The sequence below is a fragment of the Meleagris gallopavo genome, chromosome 3, assembly GCF_000146605.3.
Source record: "Meleagris gallopavo isolate NT-WF06-2002-E0010 breed Aviagen turkey brand Nicholas breeding stock chromosome 3, Turkey_5.1, whole genome shotgun sequence".
In the NCBI taxonomy this organism is placed as follows: Eukaryota; Metazoa; Chordata; class Aves; order Galliformes; family Phasianidae; genus Meleagris; species Meleagris gallopavo.
Window position 1 is genome coordinate 73,305,433 of NC_015013.2, and position 18,909 is coordinate 73,324,341.

General features: G+C 41.0%; 1 protein-coding gene across 4 annotated transcripts in view; it reads right to left on the reverse strand.

The window, feature by feature from the left end:
- Nucleotides 1-453: 453 nt before the first annotated feature.
- Nucleotides 454-18,909, reverse strand: part of RNF19A (ring finger protein 19A, RBR E3 ubiquitin protein ligase) — a 43,429-nt gene continuing 24,973 nt past the window's right edge. For 3 of the 4 annotated variants that reach the window (XM_003205214.4, XM_010709178.3, XM_010709179.3), the window contains 8 exons: nt 13,641-13,849; nt 11,548-11,692; nt 10,825-10,987; nt 6,912-7,026; nt 5,593-5,754; nt 4,227-4,440; nt 3,071-3,214; nt 2,008-2,698 (listed from right to left, as the gene is read on the reverse strand). In XM_003205214.4, coding sequence (XP_003205262.1) covers nt 2,008-2,698; nt 3,071-3,214; nt 4,227-4,440; nt 5,593-5,754; nt 6,912-7,026; nt 10,825-10,987; nt 11,548-11,692; nt 13,641-13,849 — 1,843 coding nt within the window. Of the gene's footprint in view, nt 2,699-3,070; nt 3,215-4,226; nt 4,441-5,592; nt 5,755-6,911; nt 7,027-10,824; nt 10,988-11,547; nt 11,693-13,640; nt 13,850-18,909 lie in introns of all 4 variants that reach the window. The other variant, XM_031552898.1, reaches the window with a different exon arrangement.

Genomic DNA, 18,909 nt, shown 5'->3' on the forward strand with positions numbered 1-18,909 from the left:
ATGGGGCACAATAAAACGTTTAGTTAATGCTGATCTTATTTCAACACATCACTCATCAATAACAGAGTACTGTAAAACTGCTCAAACTAGAAAAAAAGAAAATCCAGAATGAAGTGCACACACACCCAAAATACCCAATTCAAACCTTCCCACTAAACTCAGAATTCACACCTGCTTCCAATTCAGAGCACCCAATGACAGAACTGCCTCTGTGCCTCACTGCCATTTCTAGGATACAGCCTGTTTCATTCATCCTCCTTTCTATTCTCTCCTTAAGAATCCACCATTGGAAACGTTTCAGAACACCAGAGCACTCCACCCCAAAGGCCACCAAACAAAACCAAAATCTGGGACAACAGAAGATGCCAGCAGTCGGAGCTGGACAGTGGGGAGAGCCGCCTGAGATCCGATGTGTTCCATAAGGCCGCCTGCATGCTGACAGGACCACTCAACTCAGTACTTAGACATTTATTTCAGATATGCAGTTTACACGCATATTACTGAGCAAAACTGAATTGCAAATATACAAATACCGTAACAAGCATTATCAAATGACGTAACTGGCACTAGTGTTATAAGCATTTAATGAAACTGGTGAGGATAAGTCATGGAAGAGAACTGCAGCACATGGCGTTTTCTTTTCATCCAACCCAACTCCCAGTAGCACCATAATGGCAATACATTGAACACAAGACAGAACATTGGTAACTGTTTTTCTGATATTCACAACTTTTTTTCCCCTCATTTTTAGTGATTTACATAGCAAAAAGAAAAAAAAAAAAAATTGGACAGTGCAGGCGCTTTGGCCAACTTGCCAACTTCAGCTTGTGTTTATCTATACATCTTCCATATGCAAAAGAAAAATAAGCCAGCATGTCCAGAAGCCATCGTGGCAGCTGGGCAGCCACTGCCCTGCACTCCGACTCTGGGACTGAAGATGCACGTCTTGCAAAGAGATGTCACGTGAAAGAAGTCATTCACGAAAGCCTGAGTGAGTCTTTGGTAGGCTAATACTTTGTTATCATACACTTATCTACCAGTCATTTATTCGCTAGGATTCTCTTTTGTGATTGAAGGTGGCCAAAGAGGACATTCTGGAAAACACGACAGACAAATCCTCCAACGACCAGGCACTTCACACCCAGTCTTTTCCAAGGCACCAAGAATTGACGGGGCACCGCTTTCCCCCCTCATGAAAGGTGACTGCATCTGCTTTTCTACGATGCTCATAAATCACTGGATCATTATCTTACAGGTTTTACACAATGCAGAGCAGCCTTATCTGCCGCACGGTTGGTTGCATGAATAAATAAGTGACCCCACTGTTGTCCACAGGTGAGGTCTCCATTCCTCCATGTATTAAGTACCAATTTCTTCCTTTTCTAAATGACGTAACACGCCATAGCCTCGCTCAAAGTGTACACACGAAGGCTTCTGACACAGGGCCACATCACCTGGAGGTACACGATCCATTCCACATGCATTCCAAATAGTGTGCCCAGTTATAAAACAAAATGATCACTATGGATATTCACTGCTGAAAATGTTTGTAGAGGTCTCCGCAAAACTTCTGCTTCCCTTCGAGTTCACGCTAGAATGGTTTTAAGTCACTAATATTCAGCTAACACCCATTTATCCCACATCCCCTATTTTTTGAGCGAACAGTGCAGGATGTATTACTTATTTTAGCATTTAACATATCAAGAATTACCCAATTTTTTCTAAATACACCAAGTATATGCTTTCAAGCAAAGTTGTGGCAAAAATAAAAAACACGGACGTATTTGCACTGCTGTAATGCACTTGTTAAAGCCTTCATGTCCCTTCACACAGCTCTAAGATCCATATGAAGTATTCTGCCTTAACAGACAGGTATATAAAATGCAGCTGTATCAAAACCTTGCTTCCGCTGGTCACCTGAAGCTTACGGAAGCCGTCGCATGTAATTAAACCAGCTTTCAGACAGGGTTCATTAGTGGTAAATATGTTTTTGCAGCATTTTTTGGCTTAAATTTCAGTCTGAATAGCAGTGCTTAATTCCGCAGCACATTGTGAATGGTTGTTGTTTGCTTCTTTCAGAGTTTCATCGACACCCAGACCTACATCCATTGAAGATCCGTTAGTAATGCTTTCCTCAGCAATGTAACTCAGCTGCTGAACATCAGTGCCTGGGGCTGCCACAACAGGCGTCGGGATTCCGCTCGCCTGCGGAGAGTTTTCCAAGCGATCATTTTCCACCTCTGGGAGAACACTGACTGTGGTAAAGCGAGTATGATAGTCGCTGGAACCGTGGCTACAGGAAGTTTTCATACTTTCCATATCTGAGCAACTGAACTCAGAAAAATGACTCGAGTGAGAATCTGCTACGGATGGAATACTATCGCTAAGAGAAGGAGAGTCAAATTCACTGGAGTTTGTGCTTTGTTGTTCCAACAGCTGAGCATCCATGTCCTCTCTTGTCTCATTTATCTTCATGCTACTCTTCTTTCTCAGCTTACCCTTACATTTTTTTCCTGCTGTTGTTTCTTTGGACCACTTGGTGGCACTAGATTTACTTTCTGGCACGCAGGCCGATGAACACGCAGCGTTGCTCCGACCTGCAGCACTGCCATCATCAACACTGCTGCTTCCGCTGTTGTGTCTGAACTTGGCTGGCTTTGATTCAATATCCACTTGCACTTCCATGCTGTTGCCTTCCCTGCAACAGGAATGAACCTGGGTGTAAGCAGTTATCTAAAACAAGCCAGGCGATACAGCTGGACAAACTTGCAGATTTTCAAAATACATTGCAAAAGCAAGTGAGAGAAATGTCACCTGTTTTGGAAAAAGCGTTTAAAACCAAGTAAACAGCCCAAAGAGAAGCAGACAGTCTGAAAATGAAATGCTTTACTGAGCTACAGAGATTGTTCTCCTCTTTGGAAGAAGGCTTGGCAAATACAAGCAATCACGTGTAATTCAATTTCTAACCAAAAAATTGTTTCTTTCTTCCAAGTTTTAAACAGAACTGCAGAGGCACACTTAGGGTATCCTTTAGTAAGTAAGGCTTAATCTCTTTTCACATTTCTCTTACCTGTCCAAAGGGATATAGGAGTTGAGAATGGATCCTGCCATTGCTTTGGTACTGGCATTATCACTAACTGTTCCCAGGCTAACTGTGCCAGATTCTCCACTAAGGCTGTAGCGTTCTTTCTGCACATCTGCTTGTACTTCCAGCCTTGGAGAGAAAGAAGAAGGGCTGCATGAGCTGCTACTACAGTTAAAGCACCCTAGCTGAGAATTACTATCACCTTGTAAAGTTCCTCCACCACACAATAGTAAGCACAGTTTCACAGTTAAAAACAAAATTAGATGAAATTGCCAACAAAGTAAAATGTTGCACACAAAACAGAGTTTCTGGGTTATTTTCTCCCTGAGAGTTACAAAAATGAGTTCCAAGCTGAGCTATAATTCCTTTGCAGATGTACTATACTCCAAAAACAGAGAAAACAAAAGGACACACAAATTCACAACAGTTCCCATGTTGACTCAGCTGCAAAATCATGACTTATCAAATAACAATCAGAGAACTGTGTTCTGTACTCTGCTTTGTTGTACTGTTATCAAATTCAACAGAAATAACAGAAACTTGAAAACAGATAAACCTGGATTGTAAGCTTCTTTCCAAACGCCTTCTTTACCTCTGTTCTGACAGTGAACTGGAAGTGTTTGCTTTGCTTTCCTCTCTCAACTCCTTCAAGAGGAGGACAAGTGTTCCTCAACCAGCAGTTACAGCTCTAGACTAAGGAAGCTCTCTGTGCTACCCTGTCCTCCTTTTTCTACATAGCCTGGACCTGCAAGCTATTTAAATGAGGTGCTAAACACTATTCATTTTCTTAAGGAGCAAATTCCTTCCAGAACCCCACACAATCCTTTCCAGATACTCCCTGTCTCCTACAGACAGCAAGACCCCAATTCACAGCAGACACCGAGGCAAGGCCAAGGTGTTCAGAAGGGGCAATTTTGTACTTGCAGACTTCTGAACAAGTCAGAACTCACGATGTCAGTGTGCGATGCACGCAGAGAGCTCTCCCATTAGAGAACATGGCTGTGTTAGACATGAGGTACCCCTGCACATAGCAGGAGAGTTGAAACTAGACAATCACTACGGTCCTTTTCAACCCAGGCCATTCTATGTTTCTATGCTACATTCAGGGCCGGGTCTATACGGCAGGAAGAACACCTCTTACCTGTTAAAGCAGTTGACCATTGCACTTCCCGAGAGACTGCCCGTGATACTGGCCCCAGCCAGCGCCATGGTGCTAGCCGTTTCACTCAGGTTGTCTCGAATGGCTCCTATCCTGTCCATGTGGCTGCCGCTGGCACTCAAGCTGCCGGTCAGCCCACCGACGCTTCCTTCGCCTATACTGGGGTTGTGACGTGCTTCTGCGACTGAAGTGGCATCTAAGACAGAAGGGGAGAAGGAAGGCTTGTCATTCATAGAAACAGAACTTGCTGATTTCTAGAACGTGACCACGGAAATTGTTTCTGAAGTTACGCTGAGAAAAAGGGTTTAATAAAATACAGTGACAAAAAGATAACTGCCAAAGAAAATGGGACTTTTCTTGCAGTTGCTGTTATGGTTGTATCAGACATGACGTACTAAGGATATCCAGAAGTTGTCCATGGGTGGGGCATGTAACATGGAGTCAAGGATCACAGAAACCCAGTATCAAAGGATATCGTCAAGTAATTAAAAAAAGAAAAAAAAAAGCAGCACCAGATCAGCAATTAAAGGCATTTAATTCTTCCCATTACAGATAAAAAGAGGAAAGCTAGCAGCAAGCTTCTACAAACCAGTATTCTGAAAAAGCAGCATTGATTTTATCTTAAAACTTTTACCTATGGGATTGCCATTGCACGAGTCTGGTTTTGGTTCAAATTGGCAAGTGAAGCTTTAATGCATCACTGCTTTGAATTAGTATTCTGATAAATGACTTTTAAGAGGGGATACTTTTTTTCCTTAAAAAAATGAACAATCATTTTTAACATAAGATTAAGTTGCAGATCCACTGTCCTATATTTCTGCACTTTAGGCATCCTGCTGACCATTAGAAAGGAGGTGAAATGGCAGTGGGATCCTCAGATTGCTTTCAGTCATGCTGACCAAACTGCAAGACCGGATTCTAAGGAACTAAAGGATGCCAGCTTCAGAGAAAACTCAGAGTTGCTTCAGCAATTAGTTAAAAGGGACAATAACACGACAGCACTCTTTACTGCCAGAAAGTCACTTATTGGCATTTAACCTTGGTCAAGAATGAGAAAGCTGTCACCTTTCACTCAGTGCTGTGCAAAAAGCAGGACAACAGCTTACACAGAATTCAAACCACAAGACAGCTGACTGTCTTGCTCTATGTCCACGTGAGCAAATGCTGTACTACAGCACAGCACAAACAACATGAACACAGAAGCTACTCTCTCATGTCAGAGCTCATCTTTTAGCACAGAGCGGAGACAGCCCTGACTGTGCTGTGCCTCTTCTGCAAGTACTCTGGGTATCTGAGGCTATCAGATGTACGTAAGTCACAAAGTCCAGAAAATAAAACATTTTCTTACCTACAGCTGCATTTGTTCCACCAACATTTATATCATTTTCATCGTCAAATTCTATCCTAACACCTTTTCCATTGCCTGCTGAAACACCACAGCCTCCACTTCGGCAGAGGGAGATTGGCACAACTCCATACACATAGGCCAGCATGATAGGAACACCAATACCTGCAGAGGAAGGTACCATCTTGAGTTAACTAAATGCAACTCATATTTTGCACTCTCTTATGAAAGTGATTTCATAGAATGATGTTTAGTTAGCACTTCAGGCTTCAAAGAAACTAGGAGAAAACAAAAGTAAGAAATGCTGATAAATCAAGTGAAGTGACAGCAGAAGTACTTTCATTGGGCACAAGGGCCCTCTCTCAGAACTGGAAGGCAAGAAGCATACTGCTGGGTGAATTACTGCTTCCAATGTCTATAACCTCTTTTACAGACAAAAAAAGAATATACTTAATATTCATATAAATTCAGTTGGACTTTGCATTCACTGAAGCCAGATGGGGCTTTGCTATTGATTTTATGAGACTCACCATCATTACTACTGTTGGATCTTTCGTATTTGCTGTATCATGCAAATTCCATCTAAGAATTTAATCATACAATTTTTCCTTAAACGTAAACAATTCTGGGGGGCAAGGAGCAGAGGGAAAACAGTGAAAGAAGCCACGGGCTAAAATGCATATACTACGTGCACGTTTATCCCACCACTTATAATGGACTGAAAGTTGTTCCTTCAGTGTGTAAATTGCTGCTGGACCCACAGAAGGTACCAAAAATGGCAAAGCTGGCACTTTCTGAAAGAGCCAGGACAGACACAGACCCAATGCAAAGGCTTCTCAGTCTAACCTAACTGAAAGACTCCAGCCATAAGAAGTCACTGGTATTCTACTATCGTTTGCCAACTACTGCAATGTTAAATTTAAAATACTGTTTTTCTTCCGTGTTGAGGAAAGTTTGATAGGAATTATTAAAATTATTAGAATATCAATAGACTTTGTGGCAAAAGCTTTGTCTTAGTTATTTAGAAGAAGCTCTATATATTTCAGTTTTAAGACAGATGACAACGTGACAACTTCAATTTGCAAGATAAAAATAATTAGCTCTTCATTTTATGCCACATTTCCCAAAGTACTCTATCCTCCATTCTACCCCAATAAATGTATAACCACACTCCTTATGTGTTGTTTTTCATTTTTTTATGTCTTGATTTCTGTCCCTGCAAAAGGAAACCATAAGACCTATCTCAGCTGAGTGTTTTATTCAAGGGTGCTTGCGCAGGTTGCAAGGTGTTACCAGTATACAAAATAATAATATTTGCTTACCTACAGTTACTGCAGCTACAACTGGAGAAACAATTACAGATAGGGTCACACCGCCTGCTATAGCCAGGTTCCGCTTGTGCTTTGAAATGTCTTTGCCTTCGTATCGATTGTGAATCTTGAAAGAAGAGAAAAACGGGTTTTTAGAGCATTACAATAATCAATAACACACTGCTGCAATGATGGAAAAACTGACATAATTTGGAACCCGTATCCTGCTCTCTTCCATACAGACTACATTCTATGCCATGATTTACACCTAAACCTATCTCAAAAGAAGGAAATTCTTACACATCTTATTTTAGGCAACTGCCTTAGAAGCCCTCCGATTCAGTTCCTAAGCATTTAATTTCAGCCTCAAGAAAGCTAAATCACTAATAAGCTTTTGTTGTTGTTGTTTATTTGTTGAATCATGACTCTAGCTTACATGGTTGAGAAAAGCAAACAATAATTTTGAAGATCAAAGGAATGCCTCCTCTAAGCAAATTGACACTTCCCATTCCCTGTCTTCTTTCCCCCAAACAATATGGAGTGAAATTTTCAGTTAATTAGACCTATGGAAACACAGATTGAAACATCAGAGGCACGCAAATCTCGCAGAAAGGCAGCCTTCACCAAACATAACCTAGCGGGAGGGAGAGTGAGAACTCCATTGCTCTGGCACGCTCTCATGACAAGCCATTGAGGAAGAGACTATTTCAGTAAACCAGCAAATAGCACTGCGAAGTCTCAGATCAGAAGATCCTCTTCAGAAGGATCTGCTAACCAAAACTCTTACTGATGCTTTAAGTCTGCCATAACTCTGAAACACAACCATTTCAAACACAACTGCAGCAAATCATGAATTTGGAAGGCCTTAAAAAAAAAAAAATCACTGTTTTGCAGAGATTTCCTACTTCATTTTTATGTAACTCTCTTTAAGAAAGTGGCATTTTAGGCATATGTGCTTCATCTGTCAGAACTCTTGGTTAAGACAAAACTACAAATGACCGGCAGGTCTCTATCTTAATAGTTGGCATCATGCTAAGTTAATTCTCAGTAGACCTAAGGAAGAGCAAAGAACAACAAGAAGAGGATAATCACAGTATTATAATTATTATTTTTTTTTTACATCAAACTGCCACTGCAACAAGAATAACAACACAAGTAGAACTTTAAGTTTTATAATGTATTGTGCTCTGTAAATTAAATGTTAAATTTGCTAGGATAGTTCTCACTCTGGAAAAAAATAAGAACTTGCATTTGTCCAGGTGGATTATTTGGTGGATAAGAAACTCATTGGAAGGTCACAGCCAGAGAACTGTGGACTCCAGGTGAGGTTGTTGATGAGTGGTGTCCTCACGGGTCCATCTTGTATCCAGTACTCTTTAAGATCTTATCAGTGACTTAGATGATGGGATTGAGAGCACCCTCAGCAAGTTTGCTGATGACACCAAGCTGAGCAGTGCAGTTGATACAGCAGAAGGAAGGGGTGCCATGATAAACTCGAAAGCTGGGCCCACATGAACCTAATGAGGTTCAACAAAGCAAAACGCAAGGTTCTGAGCTTGGGCCAGGGTAATCCCAGATACGTATATAGACTGGGAGAAGAACTCCTTGAGAGTAGCCCTGCTGAGGACTTAGGGGTTCTGACTGATGAAAAACTTAACATGAGCCAGCAGTGTGCTCTGGCCAGCCTGGCAGCATGGAAGGCCAGCAAGAACAGAAGTTGCCAGCAAGGCAAGGGAGGTAATGGTCCCTCTCTAGTTTGCCCTCATGAGGCAAGTCTGGAGCCTCCAACATAGGGAACACGTGGAGCTTTTGGAGAGGGTCCAGAAGAGGGCCACAAAGATGTTCCAAGGATTGGAGCACAACTCCTATAAAGAGAGGCTGAAGAAACTGGACTTGTTCAGCCTGGAAAAGAGAAGGGTACAGAGAGACCTCAGTGTGGACTTCCAATATTTAAAGAGAGTTTATAAACAGGAGGGAAGCCAACTTTTTACATGGATAGATAGTGACAGGACAACAGGGAGTTGGTTTTAAACTAAAGGAGAGGAGGTTTCGATTAGATATCAAGGGAAGGTTTTTTACTGAGGGAGTGGTGAGGTGCTGGCACGGGCTGCCCAGAGAGGCTGTGGATGCCCCATCCCTGGAGGAATTTAAGGCCAGGCTGGATGGGTCACTGGGCAATCTGATCTAGTACTTGATCTAGCAGCTGGCAACCCTGCTGATGTCAGAGGGGCTGGGACTTGATGATACCCAAGCTCCCTTCCAACCCAAGCCATTCTCTTACCAGTGTTCACCGAATCAGAGACTTCAGAATTCTGAGCAAAGAATGCCCAAATAAAAACATTAGGCCAAAATAAGAGAGATTTCAATAACAGCAGAAAAGTGGTAGGTTACCAAATGCATATCTATAAAAATGAGTGAGAATGAGTGCTTCCTTGCAGAAGCTATAGCAATACAAGCACAAACTCTCCCAGTGCAGAAGAAAATGTTGCAGAAGAACAAAATAGCTTCCTCTACTGAAGAAGTAGTGTTAAAAAATGGAAAGTAGGTCAGATTACTTTCAATAGGTACAAAGGAACAGCATGAGGGTGTCAAGACAAAAATCAGAAAGGTTAAAATAGAGGAGACAAAAAAGGAAAGGGCAAAGCTAACAGGAAGTTATTCTACAAGTACAATGCCAGCAAGAGGAAGACAAAAATCAATTTGGTATTTAACAGAAAGACAGCCAGCAGATTAAACTAGAAGCCTGTTCCATTCTTTTTTTCCTTCAGATGTCACCAAAGATTTACTGTGAGCCAGGTGACTGGTGACAAAGGAGTGAGATCTGGAGGAAAACAGCAGGTTAGAGCACAGTCGCATGAGCTGATCTGAAAAAGCAGGCCCAACTTCAGAGCCACTAAGAATAGATTTCTGAAAAACATTATTCATAGAGTATCTTTGAGGGGAAAAAAGAAAACTGGAAAAAGTTAAACTGCAATGATAACGTTTTTTAAAAAAAAGTACAAAACAAGGACCTGCGGAATTAAAGGCCAATGAATGAAACTTCAATTTCCTGAAAACCAGCAACTTAAGAGACACTAATGTAAAAGCAGGAAATAAAGAGACCATAGCTTTTTCAAGTGGAGACCACATCTGTTTTAATTTCTTTGGTGCAAGGATAACTGGCCAAGATGATAGGGAGAAGCAGATGTCACACAGAGACTTGTAAGAAAACTTTCATGATGCTCAACCTGGTTATAATGGCCAAGACTGAAAAATAGTCTAGAGAAGACAACTATTATCTTCACGTGAAGCCGACAGAAAACCATCAGATTTACCATTTACTCCCCAAACTGAAACTTCTCCCCCTGCTATCCCTTTCAAGAGATGTATTCAATATTGTTATTAACTTAAAAGATGGATGGAAGAAGCCACCAACCTTTCAGTGTTAAAAAATGCCAGAACTCATACCAGTCTTGAGAAACTGGGCCGAAAGCACTGGATACATTACAATGGGAATGGGTGCATGACTTACCTCAGGAGGAGAGAAAAGCATGACTACTGTGAAAATGGGTATGGGTTTTGTTGTACGTGAAATCAAAATAGCACGGTGTTGAGAAAAAGACAAGTTACAGTTACAAAAGAGAATCACCCTTTCATTTAACTCAGCAGCACTAAAGCTCAGCTCCACTGCTTTATAAAAAAAAAAAAAAAAGGGATTCTTTTTTCCTTCCCTCTTTCTAAAGATTGTTCAGTTCTAATGGACACAATGGAAACTAGAGATTAAAATAACGAAGTAAAATGGCAAAATGTAGAAATCCTTTTTCATATGTTGTTCTACCTGTTTTATGACTAACTACATAAAAGCACAACTGAAATCAGTCTTAAGCAATCTTTTCCCCAGCTCCCCTCTCTTGGTGAAGACGACCAACTGAACACAATATTTTACCTTCCGTCCCACATACACAGGAATTCCAATAATCATAGCAGGAATAGCAATGCCAGCTATCAGTGCAATTCCTACAGGAGCTCCAACAAGTGTCCCTAGTTGCCACAGTATTTTCTTCTTACGACTCCATGGTTTCTTTCCCCAAAACGTGCAACCTGATGGGCTAAGACAGAAATAGGAAAACTGTAAAGAAATTGTAAGCAAACTGACATAGCTATGCAGTACTTAGCTGCTATCTAGTCACAAAACTATTGTTGTGGTATCTGTCACTTGAACCTCAGAACAGCAGTTATCTCTTCAGACTTTTAGAGAGGCTTTACAGCAGATTTCGAAATGCAAAGGAAAGCATATTGCATGTTACCACACCCAGTCTGTAGTTCAGAGGTAATGTACCATAATCAGAGTTGCTGTGCAGCTTTATATGAACACAGTACAGCAGTACCAAGAAATCAGTAAGAATAGTGCCTACGTTCATCTGTAACACACCATTTGTTCTACAACATACACACTGTACACATGCAACTTAGAAAAATATTTTATAAGAACAACAGTGCACTGACTTTTAAATACTTGCACTGAAAACTAACTTAATTCTCAGGTACAGATACTTCAACTTCGATGCTCTATTCCAACAGGAAGAAAGCCAGACTTACAGCACATAGCAATGTACTTCTATATAGCTTGAAAAAAATAAGTTACCAACCCTTTTTTTCTTCAACGTACCTTAAATAGTGTAAATCTGAGATCTCTTTCATACATAGCCAACAGAATTCACAGCCACAGACAGCACAAGTCATATGATTGCAGCTTCCATCGTTCATTTTTATGATATAAGCAGCACAGCGCGGGCATGGCTTTATGTCATCAGCTGTTTAAAAATGAATATTAAGATCTTATCAGTTACTTGGGCAGATCGATTTAATCAAAATACAGACAGATACTGGGAAAGCTGACTGAACCACCATCTAAAAAACTGAGAAAGTTTACTGTATAGCTTACATTACAAACCATGATTTGGCAATGACTTCTGACATCTATTTGTATTTGTACTAAAATAGACAAATACTGGACTAAATAGCACTGATCAAAAATAAAATACACTGGTTCACATTCAAGTGATTCAATAGTTAATGCACATACTGTTTGAGGATCTTCTAGGCTTAATGCAATATATTAGAGTCAGACGTTAAACATGCATGTTAAAACAGGACTGACAACATGGTCTTTCTAAATATAATCCTCTTTTACATTTCGTGCTGTTATGAATCTTTTATTTGAATTCTGTCTCCATTGCATTATGTCGTCTTATCATAAATCCACCTCCTGTTCTACATTAATTGTATTTCTTTGGTATCACTGTCCTCTTCTTGACTTCTCTTCACAGCAATACTTATTCCCTAGAAAAAACTATTGTAGGAAAGAAGAAAATTCCAGAGGTTTTCCTTGTTCTTACATCAAATATTTAAAAACTGTGGTTAAGCAGCTAGCTCTACCATCAGCAAATAAGAGGTCACTGAGCTACAGTGACACAACCACAGTCGTGATCTTTGCTCCTGCCCATCACTGGCCAGCAAATGCACTTTGAGACAAGCTATTTATGCACAGCAGACAAAGCAACTTGCAGGTCCGTAGTGCAAAAGTCCCAGTCTCCTACCTCTGTGCTAACAGTGTGCACAAAGGGAAGGGAGGGATATATACCTTATGCCTGATGTAAGGAATAACCAAAGAGGTGAGGAAGCAGCAGGAACTATCTGCTGGTACTGACTCCAGCAGTAAACAGTCAGGCAGTGAACAGCCGAAACAATGCACCAGCTAATCCCAGATAGGCATCAACACACAACTTACAGGGCAGTAACTAAACCGAGCACGGATGTGGTAGAGCTACTGGTGATTGTGCTAGTAGGGACTGGAAGGAAAACAAAAAGGAGTTGGCATGCTAATTTACTTAAATTTTAAAATCTACCTGAAAATTATAGCAAAATGTCAATTTCTAAGGCAAGAAGGTGAGCTTTGTTAATACGAGCCGGAACAAACAAGAAACTAAAGGCTCCCAAGGCTAGGGCTGAATTAGGGAACGACAGTTCCAACCACATTCAAACTGCAATAGACTCTTTCCCAAAATATGTACTGTGTTTCGGCCAGATGCAAAAGCTCCCAAGCAGATCAGAGCTGGGTGAAATCTGAAGACGTTCTTATCTATAGCAAACTGCACTCAGCCTTTTTTAAGTATAGCTTTTCAGAAGCTGGAATTGCTTGGTTTTTGATAGTCAAAGAGAGGAACATGTTATTGAAAAAGAGAAGCTAGGTAACTCCTTGTGAACAGGGGCTAGCCTACTCAAAAAATGTCTCAAACAAAGCTGACATCAGACAAATAGACTCTCTTGGAAAACAGAAAATCAAGTGTTTGGGGGGCTTAATTTAGCTTTACTAAATTTTTTTTTACTACTAGCAGCCTTGTGAAATTTCACCGACAGTGTAGCAAATACACATTTCCAACATGTAAGTGATAGAACTAAAGAAGGCAGCCTGCCAAACACACACTTGCTTTATATTAAGTTTCTCAGAATTCCCATTCTTCAGCTACAAAGTAAGAATTGAAAACGCTGACATCCTTCTAAAAGCAAAGTCAGGTGCCCTGGTCAGAGATTTTGAAGTTAATACTTCAAAAATTTGAATTCAAACCTAAAAACGTATGCTTTCTGTTTCTGAAACACAAAGAAGTTATCATCTTCCAAGCTACTATTATGTCATTTCAAAGTTAATTGTGCAATTACTGGGAAGGTATTTTACAGGCACAGTATCCTCATCATACGTACCTGCTGCTCCAGACTCCTGGCTGTAACTGATAGATGAGGAACGGATTGTTCTCAGGCGCAGACTTTGAGCTCTCTCCTGGCGAGCAGCATCACAGGTCTGGTTCGGATGCCAAATCTGCTTACAGTGATAGCAGAACTCAGTTCCACAGCCTTCTCGTCCACATGTAAGTTTGGGACAGCTGGCACATCCAAATGCAATCACAGCGTATCTTGAATGATCAAGAGGGGCAGAAGAGTTTTGTTAACAGAAGTGTTTTTCACCTGCAGACCAAAGCTAGAAAGAGCTGCCAGAATAGCTGAAGCAAGGAGCTGGCACCATGCAGCCAGCACAGGTTCCTTAAAACCTCAATCTTTTACATGCATACTGCTACTACAGTAGATTAAAACCGCACAGAAACACTCTGATCAATGCAACACTTTGTTCTCTCCAACCTTTAATGGCTTCAGGGGCTGAAAGTGCTGAATGCAGTACTGAGAAGTTGAAGGTCAGAAAGCAGCGATGGGAACAAAGTGGGAGAACAAAACCAAAAAAGGTGTTCAAGCAACTTAGAAAAAGTTACAGCTTCAGAAGTGTCCCAGGCACTCTGGGCATGTCTAAGTGGGATCGTGTCTCTGACACAGGACGATCCCTACCACAGGAGCAGTAGCGTCAGCTGTTACTCCCAAGGCAGCTGACTTGTTGTTCTGCAACAGTTTTTATTTTGCTGGTTGTCTCCTAGCTTGAATGTTGCTGTTTTCTTTAAAAAGATGTTTGCTTATTCTTCAAACTTCTAAAATATCAGAACAACGGAGCAAATATTTTTTATAAAACAAAAGTTTCTCCATTATTTTAAAAGTTAATTTCAAACCAGAAATGCATAGATAGATGGGAGTTTGGGACATTGTTACCAGCTTTACTCTGACAACACTAAAAACCAAAAAGCTCCCAAAATGTTGAGACTTATAAAACTGTTATTTTGTAATCAAATACAACCATCAGCAACTGCATTCAAGGATGCTTCTGCCACAAATCACAGCTGAAAATAATTCCTGTCACAGGTTTAAATGTTGAAGTTCATATGATAAAAGATACAGACACGTATTACAATTCACACTAGGTCTGGTCCTAAACAAATATATAAATACACAGATATACATACATATGCACACACCTCTTAATTCCTACTCCACTGTGACATTTTTAATGCTTTGAGGCAATAGCTTTATTTTAAATAGAAATGCTATATCCCCTGCTCAGATGCACAGCTTAGCTCATACTAACAGCCCCTCTGAACAGAATTTAGCAGATCTGCAAGCACAGCACGGCTTAAGTTTATGGCTGTTCATAGGAAAGTTGCTTTACTGTAAAAAATTAAATTGTACATTATTAACAGATCCTTTCCCATGTACAGCAGTTGCATAAAATTCATGTGAAACATTCAGTAATGTTACTAAAAACTATTTCTGCACAAATGATTACCTGAAAATGTAGCTATTTCACTTTTGGAGCTGATAGGTCTGAAGCTTCATAAAGTCCTATCGGTTTCATTCATGAATTAAAACAGCAGGTTGGAGAACAAGAGTTTTCAACCCCTAAGTTACAGATGCTGTGGCTACAAAAATTATACATGCATGCCTGTTTGCAAACATTTCTTGCTTTCCAAGTAAAAACGTGTTCAGTAATTGTCAGAGTCTTTCATACTGTTGCCAAGTTAATCAGCTCAATTTTGCCCAGTTACAGCAACTTGAAGAAATAATTGTTTTGTATGCACACAAAACAACTCTGATCCAAACACTTCTTCAACATAAAGGGACACATCAAAGATGTGCACTGGGCCTGTGCTTGAGGTTACTGCAGCATTAGCACATCTGCATCCCACTGCTGGCAAGGACAGGGCACATCCCTGATGGCACAGCCCTTCTGGAGCTGATGTACCAGCAGGCCTTCAGAAAGGAACCTTTCAGACCGCAGCAAACCTTAGGTCACACTGTGCAAGATTCCAGGCTTCACCTGCATTCGTTTCAAGAGCCAAACTCTGGGTAAAAATAATGGGAGAAGAGCAAGTAATTGCAGAAATGGTGTACGGTGAAGGAATGAAGAATCTGTATTCTGCCCAATCTACTTCTTGCTTGAGAAAGCTAGAATCTCAGGATCACTGCTCTTTTCTAATAACGTCAGCAATGTAATCTCTGAGCAAAATCACTAAATAATTCAGGCAGAATAAAGGACACAACACATCCGGAATATGTATTCACTGCAGGCTTGTTAAAATGGCATCAGACAACTCATATGCTGAAACAGAATCTCCAGAAATCTGTCTGGAAGAAAGCCCAAGAGGTTTCCTCATCCGTTGTCCTTCCCATGGAAAGATCAGCTACTGGCCCACATCCCTACCAAGGCACTGCAGGCAGCTGCAGCTGGCCCACACACTGACCCTATGACACTCACCCCGCTTTCCTCCTTTCCCACCCCCAAAGCCTCTTCCTCAATTTACACTCAACAATTGTAGTGTTAATAAAAACCTAGTTCTTCTGATAGAGACCATTTTTCACATGGCGTTTCAGGGGGGCTGTAAGAAAGAAGGGGACAGACTCTTTAACAGGGTCTGTTTTGATAGGATGAGGAGAAGGGGTTTTAAACAACAAGAGGGGAGATTTAGGCTGGATACAAGGAAAAGGTTGTTGTTTTTTTTTTACAATACAGTGGTGAAGCACTGTCACAGGTTGCCCAGAGAGGTGGTGGATGTTCTGTCTGTGGAGGTCAGGTTGGACAGGGCTCTGAGCACCTGATCTAGCTGTGGACATCTCTGTTCACTGCAGGGGAGTTGGACCAGATGACCTTTTAGGGACCCTTCCAACTCAAACAATTCTATGATTCTAAAGCCTGAAACAATTACACCAGGTGTTTCGTCAATGATGAGCAGAAGTGCTCTTATGTATCATCTACTCAGTTCATTTTCTTACCTATTTGAGCAGAAAACTATTCTCACCAAAATGTACAACTTCAGGAAACACTGCTTCTCTGAACTTCTTACATCTCCCTCTCCTACCTTGGATTAATTGCAAATTCAATAAATACATTCCATCCACCACCTTCAAGAAAACATTGATTCAGGCAAAGATCAGGTCAGCTACCATCACAAACATGCTGCAATTCCCCAGTAACACACACAACTAACTGATAAAAAAGAAGAAAGCCCTCCATTTTAACTGGATATCGTGTAAACTGATTGCAGTTGCTAAAGCAATTGGAGAAGTATGACTACTGCTGTACCACAACGACTAGGGCAAACGTCTGCTGAAGTCTGTGCATATCCTAAAAGGCACGGGACCTTCACACACTGTTAGCATAAAAGCTGAATCATGTTTGCTTCTCTAAACCTCCCCTCTGCACAATTCCTTCCTCTACTCTCTTTCTAATCGCTACACCCTAAAAATCCCCGATATTATTCTCCCACTGCTTCTCACTTCCCCTTCCCACCTCCTCCTGCATGCTGCTCCCAGCTGCACTGGCTGCCAGCTCGACCAGAGGCCAAACAAAGCAAGATCAGCAGGATCCATACACAGCTTTTCTCTCACTGAAGGCATTATTGGTCATCTTTCTTCTACTTTTTTTTCCCCACAGAACTTAGTAATTGAATTATGCTAGAAGCTTTTTTCTTTCAATCTAAATATCCTGATTATATGTGATGAGAAAAATGGAGCTCACTCTGCCTTCCCCACATTCTTTTCTTTACAACCTCCCGCCTTACTCTCCACTTCATCAGAATTTTCTTGATAGGACAAGGGGGAATGGTTTTAAACAGAGACAGGGGAGGTTTAAGTTAGATATTAGGAGGAAGTTTTTCACACAGAGGGTGGTGACACACTGGAACAGGTTGCCCAAGGAGGTTGTGGATGCCCCATCCCTGGAGGCATTCAAGGCCAGGCTGGATGTGGCTCTGGGCAGCCTGGGCTGCTGGTTGGTGACCCTGCACATAGCAGGGGGTTGAAACTGGATGATCATTGTGGTCCTTTTCAACCCAGGTCATTCTATGATTCTGTGTTCTTCGTCGAACTATTTCAAAGTATTGAAGGTCCCAAAAGCAACCAGGAGGATGGGAGCAAGGCAAAACACAACCACACAATCTCCTGTTTCTTTGGGTTGTTCCTGTTGAGAAATATCCAATGATATATCTGTAAGAATTATCTTCACTGTCCCCAACTCCTTAAATAAACTTTGGATTTTCTTTAAATCAGAAAACTGAGATGCAAAAAAAAAAACAAGCAAAGTCAAGTCTCCATTAAACTCCTCTGCACCCTCCTTTCTCAGCACTTTCTAACGTGACCGGAATCACTGAAATATGGCTTAACAGACAATGTAGCCAAGTTCTCACATGCTTGAGTAAGACAAGTTTGTTCAGAACACCAAAACTCGGGAAATCCCAAGCAAAGCATCCTTCAAACAAGGCCATTCACTGTTTGTTTTCTTTGGCAGTATCAAAATATTAGGAGTAAGTTGCACTGGTTCTGTCCACACAACTCTGTTACAAAGTCATGCACTCAATCTGTCTCTCAAGTCATTCTTCTCCTGTGCTCAGACGAAACCACAGCAGTTCCACCCATTCTGGACCATTGGACCTATGAAGCTAATACCTTTCCAGTCACAAATCACATCTGACCCAAATTAGCAAATTCTATTTCACCTCATAAAATTCTGCTTTCCTACTATCTTAAGTGTTTCTTACCATATGGTTACATTTAAAAGCCTTCTAAACATTAAGCAATCTGACCATTACCATCAGAATATTTAACCTATTTGATAGCCAATCCTGTTTAACTTGTTCTCTCCCAACACTCCTCCCTTTCCATTTTCTTATCGCTCATTTGTGAGGCTTTAAAACAGAAATACCATGTTCTAATTCTAATGGTTTTAGCACATCCAAACTGCAGTCACGGCTACAACCTTTAGAAGTTACAGTAATGCAAGAGAATCTCTCTAAAAAAGCAAGTTGCTGAAGAACGGGATTATGAGCCACCAGCAGCAGAGAAGCATGATGAGCTGCATGGCAGTACTGAGCCTACTTGTGTCAGAATTCAGAATGGTTTCAGAACTGTTTGAGTTTTAAAGCAATGTTAAACATTACGCTCTTCCGATAATAAGCAGGAACAGACTGATGATTATCACACATCACAGCCCTGCTGACAGGCAACAAGTGGTGTGTCAAGCAGCCACGAGACAGAAGATAACTGAAGCTGGAGCAGGCTTTTTATAAGAAGAAAATCTTCAATCATACTTCATGGTTTAAAA